This window comes from Temnothorax longispinosus, chromosome 9, assembly GCF_030848805.1.
Source record: "Temnothorax longispinosus isolate EJ_2023e chromosome 9, Tlon_JGU_v1, whole genome shotgun sequence".
NCBI classification, from domain to species: Eukaryota; Metazoa; Arthropoda; class Insecta; order Hymenoptera; family Formicidae; genus Temnothorax; species Temnothorax longispinosus.
Genome location: NC_092366.1, coordinates 1370041 through 1389429, shown reverse-complemented (window position 1 = coordinate 1389429; position 19389 = coordinate 1370041). Strand labels below are relative to the sequence as shown.

The window sequence follows — 19389 nt, the reverse complement described above, 5'->3', positions numbered from 1 at the left end:
TGTGCGAGTTGCGTGAGCTCTAGAGTGTGTACACTCGGCGCCGAACCGGGGCGGATGTAAAAGGTTATATAGCGCACGACCCACCTTTGGAATCGCTCGTGGCCGTTCCTCGACATAAGCGCGGGACGCGCCGATCCGTGAATGATGTTGGATCGTTGCATTTAAAAGATCATTTTAGGGTCCGGCGAACCCCGAAGTTGGGCACGAGCGAGTTTCCGCGTCGCTCGTTTCTCGTATTCTTCGTTATCTCATTTAATCGCTAGCTGCGAGACACGACATATCACACAAGAATGGATATTTTCTTTCTGCGCGCTTTTATCAGTTTACTATACAATGATCGCGACTGATAAGTAAATCAGGGCGATGCAGCTAAAGAGATGCTAAAACACTTCTCGATTAGGAGAACTCGATAATGATTATCGAAATGTCGAAATCCGAGAACCGTTTCAGGATGGAGCGTGTATAATTAATCTTAATCGCGGAAAATATTTTCATGTCCGACGCTGTATAAGTCCAACGAAGTAAAAACGATGTTTGCCCGTAGTTTATTGCACCCTGGAGCGAACTTTTAAACCCATTCGAGTACCCGTATACCCTTCGATTTCGCTATTGTAAAACGCCGCTGGATCTGCGGTCGACGGTAACGAGAGTCTCTCTTTGAAATCCGAACCGGCGCTGAGACCGATCGGTCTGAACGCTTTTCAAATGATCGAGTCGGATGAACGAGCGTACGTGATTCTCGGGTGGTACACCAGGTATAATCATCCTACCGTGCGCGGGACCATTCGGTGGGCCCTGGGCTTTTAGCGGGCCACGATCGGCCAGCTGGTATGTCGTTGATTCGCCAATACGGGAAAGCCAAACCGGGAAAAGAGCCGGGCGTGGTGATACAAAGAGATTCGGGAAAAGGGGTTGTAAAAGGGAGAGACAGAGAAACAACTACTTAACGAAGAGAGACGGATGAAGGGGATGGCGAGAGAGCGAAGGAGAGAAAAAACGAGAGACGGAGATGAGCGAAATGCGAAATTCAGAGCTTGGCTCCTGAAACGGCACGACTCTGCCCGGTTCGGCTTGGCCCGGCTCGGGCCTTGTGCTCGACCCTGCTTGGCCTACAGCGCTGAGCGCCTTCTCCTCGTCCTCCACTTCGTCCTCCCCCCTGCCTCTTCGCCACCTCCTCTTCTGCAATTTCCTCTTCCTTCTCTCTCGCCAGAATGCCGAACGCGAACGTCTGGTTAATGAGGCGCACGCACACACGCTCGCGCGCACGCGCAGCGTGCCCTCGTCGCCGTTCCCCTGCGTCGCCTCGACGGTCCCCCTGCCTTGCCACCGGTCTCCCTCCTTCGACATTACCCTCCGCCGCCTCTGCCGCCCGCTTCTTTCTCCATCGCCGCCGCCGCCGCCGCCGCCGCCGCCGCGGCCTCAAACACAATGCGCCACGTCGCACTGCCTAGGCGTCACGGTAATGACATACTCCCACATGCATGCTCGCCGTCCGATATCGCAGCATCTATACTAGTAGTGGCAGCGGCAACGGTAGCGGCGGCGGCGGCGGTGGCGACAGCATCCGCGGTAGCAGCTGCAGCCGGCTGCCGCCAGGAAGCTACCGCTAGTGAGCGAGCGAGCGAACGAACGACGCGGTGAGAGCGAGAACGGTGATTGATCGCGCTGCAAAATCGCGCGCGCGGGGCTATCGTCGCACAGTCGCCGACACCTGTGCAACCGACACCGCGAAAGGATTGTCGCGATTTTTTCTTTCTTTTTTTTCCACCCGAGGATTTCCAGATCCAGCTTGTTTTATATATGCGATAGATACAATTATCGGTCGACTTCGCCGAATCACGAAGTAGAACGCACGTAGTTCATCGCACACGAGCGGTAGACCTGATTAGATTTCGTCATGCTCTGAATACTAAGCAGAAAACTTATACACGGAAAGACCGGAATTTTTTAGAATCTAGGAAAAAAAAGCAAACGTCAGTTTTGGCACTAACAATTCGTGGGTCGAAAACGTGTGCGCGGGAAACCCGGGAATGATCCGTCGTAAAAATATCGAGGCAGAAAACATCTCGCGGATATTCTTCGGACTGCAGACTCCACACTGTTGACGCGCGTCGAAATATCTCCCTCGCTAAAACGGGACTTCTCCTGACGTAGGAAATAAACGCGTGTAGCTAAAAACGAAGGCGAGACCGTAGAACTTGGCGCGAACTTTCGGTACTTAAATCACTGGCCGTTTCGGACGGTTGTAGTGCGAATGGTCGGTGCAGTGTCGATATCGAGGCAAGCGTTTAAAATCCGCGGAAAGATAAGTACTTCAATCCACCGATACCCCGGTATACAGGTCGATACAGGCCCGTTCTGGATCGGCCGGAGGGACCGATATTCCCGCGTGCAATCAGATATCGTGATACCTAGCAACAGCTATGGATACACCAGTGACGGCGACGGGCAGAGCAGCATCGTGTATCGATGCAGCCGGCTGTTCGAGGATAGGAAGCTATTCTACGGACCGTCTCTAATACGCCTGATCTTAACGATGAAACAATCAAGATCGGACAGTTTCGCAAGAGCAAATAGCCGCGATCTCACCCTTCCTCGCCAGATAATTTTGAAATAAACGCTTGGCATGCGCACCGGGCGGCTCCAGTTCTACCGGTTCTTTCTAAGATATCTTGTTCTTCCCCCCGAACTCATACTATTAACCCTTGATCGTATATCAATGATTTTAACATTACCGGAGTATACAAGTCTGGATTCTAATTAATGAACGGATGTGTAAAATAAATTCAACATCTCATTTTTATTCGCAGAAGTAAAAGTGTTCTGAGTCTAAAATAAAGATTAAAGATATACGAAATACATCGTAATATGCATATAAGAAAACACGATATGTATGATAATGTCCCGGAATCTTCCTGTTCTCTCGCAGTCCGACTGCGGTCGGATATTCTCGTTCTTGCTATTTTTTCGCGGCGGCGGCGGGAGCGCCGAGCGGGAACATAAAGGGCGCGATAACGTTGGAAAGCGGAAAAACAAAGCGTGCGGCTGCGAGTGCCGCGACGAGAGAGGCCGAGAGAAGGAGGAGCAGGAGGAGGTGGGGGGAGGAGAAGGTGGAGAGAGCGGTGCACGTTGCGTGAGCGCGAGCGCGCGAGTGGATGGATAGCGAGGCCTTTTGTGGAGAGGAGGCGCGCCGCGCCGCACCGCGGCTTTTACATCTTCCGAGCCGTTTCCATCAACTTTTCAAATCATGCGCGAGCGAAACCCCCGTTCCGCAGTACCGTGCCCGAGAATCCGTGTCGGTACGTATCATGCGACTCGCCGCGCACGCGAGTCTTCTCTCTCTCTCTCTTTCCCTCTCTCTTCCATCGCGAACATGTAGCAGCTACCGTTTTACCGGAGAGGAGAGATCCGAGGCCGGATAACGAGATAGGCGAGGCCGCTTCCCGCAGCAAGCCGCAAACTTGGACGCATCGAGCACGCTCGATGATCGCGCGCCAGCTTTTTCCCTATTCAGAGACGCCGGCGGGATATTTCCGGACCCGGGTGTTAGCCGCGCAGAACGCGCTCCGTGTCGGCTTCGATTATAGTCGCGTGCTTAGACGAAATAGGGAAATAGGCGAAAGATTCGCTTACGTATCAAACACCAGCGTTTTACAGGATTTCGCAGGATATCTCAGGACTCTGGCGCGCGCTTTCTCTTATCCGTTCAACAGCTTGATTTTTCTATTGACTTGATGCAGATGTGGAAGCTCTTTAAATGATAAATCGCTAGGGCTTTGGTAATGAGTAGGATATTCTGTTTGGAATACTGTTGGTGATAATGACGATAATTATATTTTCCACCGATTGTTTCACGCGCATGTGATTTCCTGTCTTGCCGTTGGCTGCGGGTTTTAGGTCTGATCAAACTCGGCGCGAAATGATATTAATGCTGTAATTGATTGGCGCCGTTATAATAAAATGACATAAATGAGAGCAACTTGCAGCCAGGTTTCACCGTTGCAATATATTACGCACACATATGCATACACGTGTACTGACCACGCATATCATATCGGCGATAGATTTGTGATACGCGTGAGATGACTCGTGCCCTTTAACCTCGCGATAAATGTGTGGGATTACAATATTTATGTTTAAATTAAATAATTAAAACGAAGATTGTGTGTGTGTGTGTGTGAGAGAAGAGTCTACATCAAATTCTTTTTATGTATTTACAATTTGTGGAATTATTAAGCGAATTTGTGGAAGTAAATTGATGGGAAACCAAGAAAATGATACAGAAATAATATGTTCATAAATTATATTTTAACAAAATATATAAGAAAATAATATTTCTTTCACAAATGTGACAACTGAAAGGTCTTGTTATATCTTGTATAATTTGTTCTCTTTTTCTCTTCGGATGTATTTATGTAATATATATTATATACAATATATTGTATTATATGTTGTACTATACCTTGATTATTCGAAGTTATCGCGAAGATGATCGCAGGCGCTACTTTCCATTAAAAATACTGACAGGTGCCGTTAACACGATGCAGAATATATCGCGATGCGTAATCAGACTCGCGCGGCTCTATCACTCGAAAATCCACTTCGACCGAGCGTACGAGGGCGGGCAGGCGAGCGAACGAACGGTTCGACGAGCATTCTCGCGATTTACGGCAATAAGGAATTATTAGCCGGAATGTCTCGCTGGAGAGACTCCGGATTACACACGTACGTCCGATGGTAAAGCGTGTGCGACGCGGCATTGGCGCGGAGAGGTGGGCAGGGGATGAGAACACCATCGAATTCGAAGCGACGAGGCTCGATGCGTGACACGGTAACGCAAACAGAAATCCGACACGCCAGGCGGACAGAGAGGACGGACGGACGACGTTGGGGGTTGAGGGGGTGGGTGTCACGAGGGGGTTGAATCGGGTAGACAGACGGCGACAGAGAGGACGAGCGCGACGCGGGGGTGGGCGAGACGGGGCTTATATCGTTCGCGTTGACTGCGGATCGTGCTCTCTACCCCGTGGTCTCCGGCTTCCAATGTCGACGAGGGTGGAAACGCGAACTCGTACTCGTACCACAGTCGAGGTCCTCTTCTCTTTTTAGCTCTTTTTTTTTGGTCGCTGACCATAGGAGGACATGCAAACACGCGCACGCATTCGCTTGATGAACGAGAGAGGCGGAGTGGTAAAGTGCAAGAGGGAAAAAGAGAAAGATAGGGAGAATGAGAGCGGAGAGGACAGAAGCGCGGTCACTTCCGTAATACGTTTGTCGCCCCGCCGGCGTTTTCACGTAAATCGGGGTTGAACAACGGAAACCCGTCCCTAGTGATTCGCTATCGACGAGCTTCCTGGGAAACCGGCCAGCTGCCGATTGACTTTGCTTTTAAGTAAGATACAAGATTGCACCAGTTGATCTGATTTTACTATGAAGAATATGGAATTAAACCTGCGTGGGTGTCAAATAATTTTAAAAGACCATTAGGAATTAATTATTCTGTTTCTTTTCTAAAATCAAACTGATTTTATCAATGTTACAAGCCGTTTGATTAACTGATTAAAGAAATATTTATAAAACTTTCGTTTTCTTTGCCAAGTTTATTTCGGTATAGACGTAAAGTCGGCTTTTGCGAAAATACCAATTCTGCAAATTGCTCTTTCAATAATGAAATTCTGCTAAAGCAATCTTATTCTAATTCATAAGCTCATAACAAGTATCTCACAATCAAATAAAAAACCTCAAGTATAAGTAGCTGACATTATATCATATATTATCTAGAATAACACTCATAACATTTATGTCTTTTGATGGATTATCATGTAAGATTCAAGATATTTCGAAATATTTTTTATAGAACGGCGATTCTCTCTCTCTCTCTCTCTCTCTCTCTCTCATTTTTCTCTTTCTCTCTCTTACACACATTCATTTTGAGACGCATTACAAGAGACCACCGCGTTCCCATAAACTTTCGGCCTTAAATGCTTCAGCTCGAAAAGAATCGCGGATTTCGTATTCGGAAAATTCCTGGTATTGTTCCAAGATTGGCGAACTCTTCCGTGCCAGACGCAGTCGAGGAGTTCGCGACCCTTCCTTTCGTCGGCGGATGACCCCGTTGACTCCTGCATATCATCCCGGCGATGCCACTCAGTTTTTTCGATTCAATTAGCGTTTTCGTTACGTAGATTGCATCCGTGAAATGGATATTCTTCCGTTCCAACCTGTAATGTTATCGATTTCATTCATCATTTACAGCGTTTTATAGAAGATTAATAATTATAATTTGCACAATGTAGCATAAATGATTATTCAAATAATATTTATTGTTAGATTTATTGTTAGCATGTTATATTTGCTAAGTTGTTCCGTTATAGGAAGAAATCTCAAACTTTTCGTACATTTAATAGAGGTATTGTATCAATAGAAATATTTTATTATTAATCGATCGCGAATACTATATCGTCAGCAAAATACCATATCGTCAAATATCGATTTCCGATATTTAGCCGCTAATTAGAAGCCGCAGACCATATTAGCATGGCGTTATATTTTGATAAAATATATATAAGCAGTAGAGTATTATAAATAGAATTATTGGTAATTTGCGATATTATCAGAACATGTTTTAAATCGATCGAGAATATTAAATTGATTTTTGATTGCTAATGAGAAACAGCCTGGATCGCCTCGGGGAATAGCAAGGCTTTTCGATAAACTATATAGGTTCAACGAGCAGGAGAGAGTACATAAAGGGATGTTTAGTGCGCTTAGGCTTTTATCTTTTATCGGGACATTCTTAATCGACTGTGCTAAGGCTACATCGTTGTCCAACGCATATCGATTTTCGATACCAAATCGCTAATTAGGTTCGATCGGTGGGGATTAGTGGCGCACGTTTCCGACGAGATATATATTCAAGAAATAGAACTGTAAATGCGCATCGCTGGCGAGCCGCTTTACCTTTTAGCTGAGACACGCTCTTAATCGACCGCGAATACTACATCGGCGCGGCCACACCGGCATCGATTTCCGATATGGAGCCGCTAATTAGAGCCGGCGGGCCGCGCCGCGATGCGACGCGACGGTCGGGACGGGCGCGACGGGGTTTATCGCATTTCCAGGCGTCGCTGATATTATATTAGCCGGCCGGCCGATCGGTCGACCGAGGTGGAGAACGGTCTCGGCATAACGCGGTCTCTCCCGCGTAATTTAGGTTTCACGTAGCGTGTATCTCTTTCGCTCTGTCTTTTTCTTTCTCTCTCTGTCTTTCTTCAAGCGCGCGCTTTTTACAGCGAGGCTTACGGGCCGGTCGGCCGGCCCGGACTCGCTGCGACTCTTTTCACGCGCTCTCGCTACCCCCTTCTGCCCCCCCCCCTCTCGGAATGTCTCCAGCTTTAACTCAGTTCATCTCTCTTTCTCTCTCTCCCTCTCGTTCCGTATAATGCGCGGCGGCGCGACGGTAAGCCGGCTAGCAGCTGCTTGCCTTCCGTGCACAACCAGCAAGGCTAGCGGCCCGATCTGGCTGGCCCGTTCCTCCACGTACGGCTCTCCACGCATGGAATCTCCGGAGATTCTCTCCTCCGCCTCCCGAGCGTCTCTCCTCTTCCTCCTCCTCCTCCTCCTCCTCCTCCACCACCTTTCCATCGCATCGCCGCACCGTCACTACTTCGTCGCCGCTACTTCTGCCAGTGCTTGCCGCCGTTCCACCGGCACCGACGGTATCCCACTTCCCATCCCGTTCTATCTCCCTCCTTCTCTCTCCCTCTCTCGTGGATCCTTCTGCGCGCATCCTCTCTTTCCCCCTCGAACATAGATGTGGAGAGTCTCTGCGTGTGTAGTATCTCCTCGTGACTTCCAGTTTGTCGCGGACACCATCCTCGTTCCTTCGCTCGTTCGCTCTCGCTCTTTCGCTCGCGCCACGAGCTTCCCCTCTGGTGTCCCTCCCCCCCTTCCTTCGCCCTACGTCGTGGTCGTGCCCCCCTACACACACACGCTCCGGCTGTCCCGCTTACTCTGTTCCGACACCGCAGGCGGCTCCGAGCGACGCCTGCGCGAGAGCGAGGGAAAGCGTACTTAGTGAACACGAGTGTGAGCGGGATGGAGCGCGGTGAAGAGGCAGAGAGTCAGAGAATGCCGAAGTTTGGTCCGCGGCTGCCGTCGCCGCCGTCGCTGCCGACCGGACGGACAAGTATTGTCCGGATCCCGTCCCGCTCCGGGCTTAGGGGTCCCGTTTGAAGGTGCAGCTGGGGAGAGATTCGGGGGGGAGGGGGGAGAGGCCTCCCGAGTCAGATATGAATCTTTGTGCCGGGAGGGCGGCCCGCACACTCGACGGCTAACGGCGGGGTGGCATCCGTCCTTAAAGAAAGAAGCGGGGAAACGAGGAGACGGAGGGGGGCCACGGCGACGAGCTCGTGTAATAATTTATTCCGTTTAGGCTCCCTGTCAAGTCTCTTCGACGCTGGATCCGGGCCCTTCTCCTCCTCCTCCGCCTCCTCCTCCTTATTCTTTTCTTCTTCCTCCGCCTTCTCTCGTCTGCGCGCTCTCTGCCGCTCCCTACGGCTCCGGAGGGCCCGCACGCGCACCTCATTCGCGAGCGTATATATATATGCGTGTGATCGCCGTGGTCCTCAAGTCCGAGTACGTTGCTCGACCGGACTTCGTGAATACCGTGTATCCGGTACCAAGGGGGTACCGCGTACGTTAGCAATCTTCTGAGAGTATACGCTACATATCGGATTCGAGTCTCTATTCGTCTCACAACGGCGGTCGATGCGCGACGAACATCGGGGGAATCCGTGACAGACTGGGAGCCAGGAGATAGATGGAGGATCGTGATCTCTCTTCACGTGTTGAACGGAGGGAAGAAGGAGATACGGAGCGACTCCGCGCTTCGTTTCACTTTGCGTCAGCATGACGGTACTTCGAGAGAGAGAGAGACAGAGAGAGAAAGAGCGAACAGCCGATAACGCGACATCTTCTCGTCGGGAATCGCATGACAGTTTAGCGTGACCCCGCTCGATCCGATTTAGAGCGAAATAATAAATCGTAGCGAGAACGATTACGTCGTAAATGCGACGTTAAATAGTGTTTTCGTATTTATTGGTTTTTCTATTAATTATTAGATATCAATTATCATACGTATTAATTACGTATTACTATAATCTAACTGTCATACTTCTCAGATCTGATATCAGTTGAGATGATACATATTGATAAAGAAAACTCGTTCCGGGCCTAACTGCATTAGACAGTTATTAGTTATATAAGTAGAGGAAATGCAAATGAAAAAAAATCAGGTTATACCACTTTTTCATAAGAGCTGGAACCATGGGTCCGATAGGACACGAGAATGATGGGTTAAATGCTGATATTTCGCATCGTCATTGTGTGATGGTACAAAACGTCACGATGAAACGTAATAACGTTGTAATAAAACGCGACCGTTCGCTCACACGCCACACGTCGGCTTGACTTTTACGTCGCGTTCATCTGACATTTCGTGACACCGGGTTACGCAAGCGTGATACTGCCCATCGGTTATAATTATTCGACCGCCAATTAAACGTGTTAGAGAGCGCCGGTATTTCGCTCATTCATTTTAGTCGCGAGACTTGCGACGTAGAGTTCAACGAGACGCTTCGTCTGTCAAAAATAAAGCACCGCTTAATCTAAATGCACGGAGAAATATCCGAATGCCTTCCAGGTTCAGATTTGCTTAATATCATTTGAAGTTTAGGCGGTGTTAAATATTTATACGCGTTAGAGAAATACGTACGATACAATTCTTACAGTTTCTTATACATAGAATGATATAAAAAAATATTAGCGCTCAATCGATGTATAATTAGTAATCGTATATCATGTAATTCCTGAAGAACGAAATAATGGCCGAAACTAATGTATTATCGATGCATTACGTTTATTCACATTTCATAAATTGTCGACCCTCTTGAGAAATTTTGTTTTCATCAAAAAGCTTTTATATAATATCAATAAAAAAAAAATGTTTTTATCTACTTTCCCGTTAAATTTCGTGCAAGCTTTCAAGTTCCTATCTACTGCGCGATTCTTTATAATTCTTCAGCACTAACAAATTATCTTTTAGAATACGCGTCTCGTCAGGTTCCTATAAATTGCTAGAATATTAATGATTAATGAACCTCAGCACTCGGAATTACGAAGGCGATCATTATCGCGTACAATCTCATCGAAGCGGTCTTTGGTGTTCGCGAGAGTATTTCCGGGGACGGGCGGACGTTCCGGTTTTCCGTCGGATCGTCCGGTTAGCGAGCGTGCCGGACGCGGCTTTTCGGATGATTGGCCGCGCGACCGGCGCGCGCGATCGGTTTCCGGTCACGGGCCGTCCCGGATTCCAGGTCGGCGCGTTGGTGTGAGTTGCTGACTGCCTACCTCTCTTATCGATTCGTGCGCTTCGTCGTCGTCGTCGTCGTTGTCGACGTTGTAGTCGTCGTCATCGTCGTCGTCGTCGTCGTCGTCGTCGTTGTCGTCGTCGTCATCGTCGTCGTTGTCGTCATCGTAGTCGTCGTTAGCGATGCGATGAGGAGCCACTCGGACGGACGGCTCTCGGGACGACGAGTGGTTTTACGAGTGGACAGTTAGGGTCGGCCGGGAGAGCGATGAAAGTTTCCTTCCCTCGCGTTTCCGCAGAGGGGGGTCCGACGGGTCTTCCCTCGCGTCGCAGCACCAGGCTCGTCCGGTATTCCAAGAAGGTACCGGGACACTTTTTGATAGCTACGATCGCACGATAAAGCGGCCTCCATTACTGGCGAAGATGCTGGGAGTGGAATTTTTTGGGGAAAAACCGTTCTCTATCCCTTTTACCGATCGAAAGTATTAGGATGAAGATAATCTATTTATGTGTTTGAGATGTGTTTTCGTAGATAACATATATAGCATTTTTAATACAAAAGGAACGAATCTTTCTGGCATTTAAATAAAAGACACATGTTAGCATCTTGGTTGTTAAATATTGCGTATATTAACGGATAGTCTTAATATGAAATGCTCCATCGTGCTTGATCTCAATAACGGAAATCTTATATCTTATACATTTTATTTGTATTAATGAATATAGTGAAATTTAGAAATTTTTTCTTAATCAAGATATTTGTTTGTGATAGACTTCATATGGAGTTTTGGAATTCAATATAAAGAGGATAAAGTGGATGCACTTTTAAAAAATGATTCAGATGGAATAGACGATGCGAAGAAAAGTTCCGCTCGCATTTTTCTGTATCGATCTGTAGCGGTTTGTGGGTGTAACGCGAGTACGCCCGAAGCTAATGGGACGCTTTATGGTGAGTTTGACCTCGATAACGCGGTTCGCGGGATGTACCAAGAGAGCGGACGTTATCGGAAAAATCTACAGTCGGCGCTTTTGGATTTAAAAAGCGCGAATAAAACGGTCGCGAGGAAAAATCGTTCTCGGTAAACAAAAAAGCCATGATTAGCGTAGCGCGATTTCGCGGGAATCGGGAATTGTATCGCCAATATACACATATACGCATATGTATGAAAATCGCGCGCTCTTCGCCTCCGCGATATACTTGTAAATTATCCCCATGCTCGGCGGCTCGAGTTACCAAAGAAGCCGTGGCCGCGTTGGAGAAGTTCGAAATTGCTTCGGAATGATTTCGGCGAATGGATTCGATATGCTCGGTTCAAAACGATACCTCCGCCCCAATATCAAAATCTCTCTCTAATATCTCCGTTTAGATTATTGCGTCGACAAAATATTCCAATAAAGCATATCAAGGGGGTGTCTCCTAAACATCCTTATATGCCAAAGTAACCACTAGTGTCATTCATAATGAATAACGAAGTCCTTGGCATTTTTAATCGAAAATCGCTGATTTAAATCCGATTTTGTTCTCTGGATTTTGCTGCACTTTTCATTAGTTTTGTTTTTATATCATATTGCATTTCAACTTTCCATTATGTTACATAAATACTTTTCCGTACAATATATTCAAAAGATTTATTTGAAATGCGGCTATTATGCCTTCGAAAGTTCTATAGGTTTATTTGAGAATCTTCTTATTTCTTCACAACATGCGGGATAGTCGGAGCAATTTAAATTTCTGCAATTGTGAGAAAAAAAGAGGATATGTCTCTGGGCGTTCGTATGTAATTTAATTCAATCGTTAATCGAAAATTCCACAATCACCGCGACACAATGGTCGGAGAAATGCTGTAATAAACCCGATTCTGCTTCCGGCGAAAAAAGCGACTGCTCGACAGGACCACTATGTCTCATCGCGCATCTCTTTGTTCCGTCTTCCCGCTTCCGAATACTTTTTCTCCTTGGATATCGAGTATGACTTCGATGTTGAGTCGGAGCTTTTCTTCGCGCGGGTCCCCATTCTTCGTTAACACGGCCGTCTCTTGTGTTCTCTCTCTCTTCTTCTCTTTCTCTCTCCCTCTCTCGCATTGTCTTTCTCTCCTATTCTCTCATTCCTCTACTCCGGCGCTGGCATCCCGCGGCACTCAACAGGGGCCGGTCGTTTATCTAAATGGCTACTGGGTGGCCCGGCCGACCGTGTCCCGTCCCAACAAACCAAAACTAACCCAATCACACGCCTCCCGGGCTCCGACGTGCCGAAGAAACGACCCCGAGGAGAGCTGATATCCTAAGCTCGGTGATTGTCGTGCCAGCAAAACTGCGCCAGGATTTCTCGGTACTACGGTCAGGCCTGTGCCCGTCTGCCCGTCTGCCCGCCTCGGGTCGTCGTATCGCCATTCTCGTTATCATCGTCGCTTGCCGGGTGTAATGGAGGTAATCCGACCTCGTTGAGAGAATATTTAACGGTCGGTCCCCCTGCCCGCGCGCTCGCACACGAACGATGCCGTGCTACTTTCCCGTCGCTTCCTAGTATCGTTGTTATGCAACGTTACGACGCCACTTCGGTACTGTTTCAATAGCCAGGGCTAGCGCAGCGGTCGTCCTCGACTCATTGATACGCGCTTTCCGAGCGAGACCGTGCTCGCGCAGATTATGTTTTACAATCGCCGGCGACGACCGCGGTTACACGCGACTTCGCAGATACTGTGAAATTGTCGTTTAAGTAACTAGTACCGGAGTAGTCGTACCGGAGACACTTCTAAGCTGGATGTATCGTCAAAAGAGACGACACATATTGTCGTGAAAATCATCGCGCTCATTTTAGATCCCCTGTCATCGTGATCGTGCAATAAAGGCCACAATAAGACTATATAGGCATCAGTAAATATATGTGATTAGATCGCACTAACAATAAGAAAAAAATGGTTCGAGGAACATTATAGCTAGATTATACGGATTGAATGTCAATTAATACTGAATATATACTATAATATTTTAAACATCGCAATTACTGCTCGCGAACAGCGCATTAGTTGGTGAAAACTCCGCGCACATCGCGGGAGTCCCAGTCGTTTAGATAGCTCGCCGATATCTCGCGAGAGCGGAAATATTCGAAAGTGCTCGCCCGCGCCGGTGATGATTACTGTTCCGAGCTCTCCTCCCTCAGCGCTTCTTTTCTTCTCATCGCGCGAGAGTGCTCCGCCTGTTATCTACGCCGGAAGAGGAAGCGATTCGCGCGGACCACCCGGTACGTGACTTTTCTCCCCGTCCGCGCGCGAATCGCGGCGCGGCGTCCCGACGCTGAGCGGTGCTGAGCGGTGCGGCGCGATTCCCTCGTGAATTTTTTTAATCCGCTTCGCCGGTCGCCGTGTCGCGCTGTTTTCTCCCCTCGGCATTGCGCTGCGGCGGCGGCAGCAACGTTCGGGTTCGTTTAAAATGCAAACTCGTTCGTGGTCCGCGGGGGCTTTAAAAACAGCCTCCATATCTATCTGGATTTTCGTTTCGCCGTGCCGCCGCACATCTTGGCCCCGCCGGGGTCTTACGCGCCTCATATAGGGATTTATGGCAGCGCTGACGCGTTTCTATTCTGGACCGTCTCGTCGCGTCGAGAAACATCGTCTCCCGACGCGTTCAGTTCTTTCTTCACCGTATCACTCGTACTTAGCGATCTTCTTTTCGGCGAATCACTCGATTAAAAAGAGCGGCTATAAGCAATTGATTGAAATTATTCCACATCGATTGACACATTTTTTAAATCATGGACACATGTACATTTATTTAAACTAATCAATTTTTTTCATTTTTCTTTGGCTTACGTTATAACTTTTATGTAGTTTTCTTGGAGTGGCAGGCTGTGAAAAACATTAGATTTCAAGATTAAATTACAGTAAATATACCTTTCATATTGCTTCTGATAATCTTATTACTATATAAAATAAAGAAAAATTGTTCCTTGAACTTCTCTGTTTATTAGCAAATGATTTATGCAGCGCAAAGATTTCCCTATTAGAAGTTGCCTTTTTGTATGCGAGCGTAGAATAAATTTGTTGTCTCAGACGTTTTACATTTTGCAAGATATGTCACGCGGTTTTTCTTCTGAAATTCTCATTTCCCAGATAAAAGAAATCGTATTGCTTCTTTCAAAATTTGTTTTTCTTAAGAATAAACGATTCTTTCAGATGTTGGATTTATATAATGTGTGTCGCGTTTTTTATCCATAATTCTTTTTCAATAATTGCACCTGTAAGAAGATTTTAGCCCGTATCGCAATTGCTTGATTAGCACCTCACGATCCTGAACGTGATTTTCGCATCGCAAAAAAAACTCGGGATCGAATGGTCACATTTAGCGCTGAGCGTTAGAGGTGAATGCGGGTTATTTTCCCCTCGCGCCTTTATCTCGAAAGAGAGGCAGGCGAAAGTGAGATCGGGTTCTCGGCTTTCCTGGTAATTTGACAGAGCGATAAAGCCAGTTCTACGCTCCTTTGACCGGGAGGATGTTGATTCAATGGCCACTGATGCATTAGATGATCGTCTAATCATTGACGCAGATGTATACGTTGTGAGTAAAGGTGAGGGCGAGACGCGCTTAATTAGCTTGGCCGTGTAACGCGGAGCTGACACTGAGGGCAGCTCGGATAAAGGGCTAAATTTATCCCCGATAGTTCTTTGAGCCCCTTTGGTTGGGGCACTTATCGTATGCGTGCACGCACTTCCGCGTTTTAATCCTCTGACGCGGTGCTCGGTGTCTACCGCATTTAAAAGTGCTATATATAATAATAATAAAAATATAAAAGAGTATCTACTATAAAGGGGTACGATAAGACAATTATCAGCGCATCGAAGTTCTTTTATATTCCAAAGATACGGAAGACTTAATAATTTTGAGATAGAGCGTTCTATCCTCTTCTAAATGACGATAAAAATTACCGACATTCTCCTCTTCTAAAAAGAGCATGTCATCGATACTCGAATCTATCGAAATATTGTTGTCGCTTTTCCGCGATGCCGATTGGTTCTCTTATTGCGCTTACTTCATGGCATATTTTGACAGTTGTGTGGTTAATAGTGTAATAGTAACAGTGAAATATTAAAAATAAATAGCGTCTGTGATGTCTAACGCCATAAATAATAGAGTAAAGATACGATTTTGAATAAAAGATGCAGTCAATTTAAAACTATACTTTATGCGATGATATTTCGTGTCTATCTTCGATTCGCCTTCCGTACCGCGCGACCATTTCTGTGAGAAATATTGCATTACGCATATTTGCCAATAAAACGATTTCCCGTTCGACTCTGATTAACGAACATGTAAATAATTGTTCGCATTCGTATTCGTAAACGTACACTCGGGAGCATTAATGCCGATTGGTTTTCTATTAATCTATTTTTATTCTGTCTTTAACGAGGCGTAGATTTGGGGCGATTAAATAAAGTTTTCCCGCAACAATTGAAAATCGTTTGAATTGCTCCATTAATGTCGTGGTTATTTTCGAAGGAGGCAATTTGAGAGCGGTAACTATTAATTCGAGCACGAGGGCGATTTTTCCTTCGAAGGACGGCTTGCGAATGATCGGATAGGCGTCGCTATTGTTATCTCGCTTGACCACAGCCACTTAAGCTCGCGCGCTAAACTCCACGAGTTCAACTTTACCCTTCAACAGGTGTTTAGGGAAATACAATAATGTCGCGCATGCGCGCCGAACTTCTTGAGGTCGCAAAGTTCGCTGGAACAATCTGACCGCGACCATGCCCGCGGGCGATGCCGGTACTTAGGACGAGATTAATTAAGATTACGCAGGACGCGCCGCGGTTCTCAACCCCCGGCCCGGACAGGGACAAGTAAATTTCGCGCGGTTGATGAGGAATTCCGTTAATGCATGCGAGATGGGAAACGGCGAGGCTTGATTAGGAAGATGCGTTGTGAGATTAGGTCCAAGATCTACTTGTCTTAATCAGTCTGAGCGAAATCCTAATTCTAAGGAATGGATTTCATTTTTTATAAAAATGTATTATTAAATAGCTTCTCATAATATCGTGAAGTACTTACCTACGTATGATGGAGTAAAAACGAAACTGTCGAGAAAAATTTTTCTTTGCAATCACAATTGGCTAAAATACTTCCCAACCTATTTTCTTTCATGATATAATATAGAACGTAGATAGCAAATTATATTGACTTACTACAATACATTTGACCTCGTTTTTTTTTGCAGTTTTACTAAAACTTCAGAGTTAAAATCGCCAAAATTGTGATTATAATTAGAATTTTTTTAAAATCGAGGTAACGAGTGAAGATTATTTTATCAAAAGCAGGTAATGTTATCTAGGAAAATTCGCTTGCCAGTAGTCGGTAAAGTAGACTGTCAGGGTTATGTCGGTAACAGTTGGTGAACCAAACACACGTTTGCCGATTGAGAAAGGTGAAGGGACGTTCCAAGTTACCTTTTAGTCAATAGGTGGCGTCTGAATATAGTATAGTTCTTGAAAAGCTGTTTAAATTAATTATTATATATATCTGTGTGTAACACAACTTTTTATTAAATATTGAATCGCTTATATTATATTCACTTTCTTTAAGACTGTAAGACAATAGAAACTGCGAAACATAAAATCGTATCTTACCATTCTTTTATACATATAACATTTCATTAAATTTATTATATTTGCACACAATGATGAATTAAACATGCTTCTCACCATTTCTTGTATTTAATTCTGTTCACAGGCGTTAAATGGTGCGGAAGGTACGGTCCCACCAGGAAGAGTGTACAAGAAAGTCGCAATTGTGGAGAATTTCTTTGACATCATCCACGCCGTTCACGTTGATCTCGAAGGACGTCCTGGGAAGCATGCCGGTCAGAAGCGCACCTACAGAACGGTAAGTCGCAGTCGTAATTTTAAGCTGTGATAATTTAAAGATAATTAAAAAAAATTATATTTACTTTCGCAAATGTTTTGTTGGAAACATATAGACATATTAACATATAAAAGAAGCGTTTGTTTTATCGGTTTAGATTTAGAAATTAAAAATGTCGCATATATAAGTTGAAAAAATACAATTCTATATTTAAAGAACGTAAGTTGAAGTGACCTGTCTTCAATTGTCAAGGCCTAATCGCTCATCTCCGCGTGCAAACAATATCCCCTCAGCATCCGACTCTTTGGTTCAAGGCTCGGCACTAACTGTCGAGTATCCGTCGATCCGCGAAGTGATCGAATTCAGAATTCGGGCGTTATCGGTAAAACGGTGAATTCCTGCATGGTTGCCCGCGACACGCGATATTTACCGTTCCCGAAGGAAGGCATCGAGGCGTTCAAGCGTCGAACACTCGATACCACACGTCATCTCACATGTTCCGGCGCATTCGCGTAAACCTCTCTCTTGGGTATCATATCTATTCTCTCGCTCTCTCGCTCTCTCTCTCTTCTCTCTCTCTCTCTCTCTCTCTCTCTCTCTCTCTTTCTGTTTTGCACCCTCAGCACGTGGTCTCTTTCTACCCTTCATCGTCGGCCCCTGCGACCACCCTCCCACTCTTCGGCCTTCTATCCTCTCTCTTCTCTCTCTCTCTCTCTCTCTCTCTCTCTCTCTCGCACGCCGCGATCTGCTTGTGATTCAAAACCTCAGGACACTTGTTGCATTGCCTGCTTACTCACACACTCGAGCATTTGCGCGACGGTGGAACTGTTTTACGTTCAAGTCGGCGTTAGGCGGCGGGATTCATCGGCTCCAGAGAGGAGAGTCCGCGTTATGTCACGGTGCCGCGTTGCGCAACGCGATACCACCAACACACGTGTAAGGGATGGTGGATTTCGAGTTGACGCTGTTACGTCGCAAGGGTTGCAGAATTGACCGATCCGGTATACACAATTCGCCTTTGACGACTCGCGCCTTTAACGCGCATCCGGATCAGCATGTTACGTGTTACAACGCGTACAATTTGCCGTTCCAAGTTAATCGGAAGTCGATCTCCTCGTAATCGAGCGAGAATTATCGTCCAAAACTTCTAGAATTCCGTTCAGAATTCCGCTGAAAGCCGTGCGGTTGCAACTGTATTCGAGAATCATTTATATCGATTTATATTTATTGTAAAACTTCTTAAATTTAGAAGAGTAAAAAATAAAGACGAAATATGAAAGACTCTGTCATGTATCACAAGAAGCTAAATGTAGACTTTGTTTATTTAATCTACAATATTCTGTCGTTATATTTAAATATTCAATACAATATTTTATCCAATACAAAATTCGACATTTGTTAGATAAACGCGAGCCGCTGTTCCTTCAGAAATGTCATACTATTATTACTATCGAGAAATATTCTAGTTATCTTATAATTTATTTCCGTGTTGCAATTACTCTAATGCAATCCCGTTGTGCTTTCACAAATCCGAACCGAAATATTGACGAATTTTAACAAGTCGATTTAAAGTACAATCCATTGTCTCAGCGGATTTTCACTTGAGAAATACATCTTTTTTTTTCGCGTTCCTTGTTCCCTCTGAGTTCGTTACAAGGTTTCGAGTAAATCTTATCGAATTACTACCCCTTCTCCCGTGGAACTCGTGCAGTTATACGCACACGTACACATCAACCTCCGTCGGCTTTCTCGGGCTCTCACGGAGGCTGCCATCCTCCTTGATTAAGTTATGCCGCCCCCTCCCTCTCAACTTCCTTAGAGAGAAACGTTTCCTATTAAGAGGCGGGGGAACATCCCTCCGGCTGAACACCTCCTCTCGCAGAAGGCATCAAAGTTCCGTTATACTGCTCATGAATTTTCCCCAGTGGGCGTCGCGCGTAAAACGGCGCCACGTGACAGCGATACGTTCGCCCGGAGTGCGAGAAGGGCCATTCGCGCGCGCATTAACGCGTCGATTGACAATGGTGGTTGCCTATTATTACTGCACGAACGTGCACTTGGATGCGACGCCTTGGCCGGGTGGAATTGGTTAATTGCCCGACCGAACGGTGCTTCTGCCTGAATATATGTACGTCGCAGCGCAACGTTCGAGATGTGGAGAACGA

At 46.2% G+C, this 19389-nt stretch overlaps 1 protein-coding gene across 3 annotated transcripts in view; it reads left to right on the top strand.

Moving 5' to 3' along the window:
• The window catches only part of LOC139819638 (uncharacterized), a 98759-nt gene that overhangs the window by 75166 nt on the left and 4204 nt on the right, over positions 1 to 19389 (top strand). For all 3 annotated transcript variants that reach the window (XM_071789148.1, XM_071789147.1, XM_071789146.1), the window contains one exon: positions 17093 to 17245. In XM_071789148.1, the coding sequence (XP_071645249.1) occupies positions 17093 to 17245 (153 nt within the window). The remainder of the gene's footprint in view (positions 1 to 17092; positions 17246 to 19389) is intronic.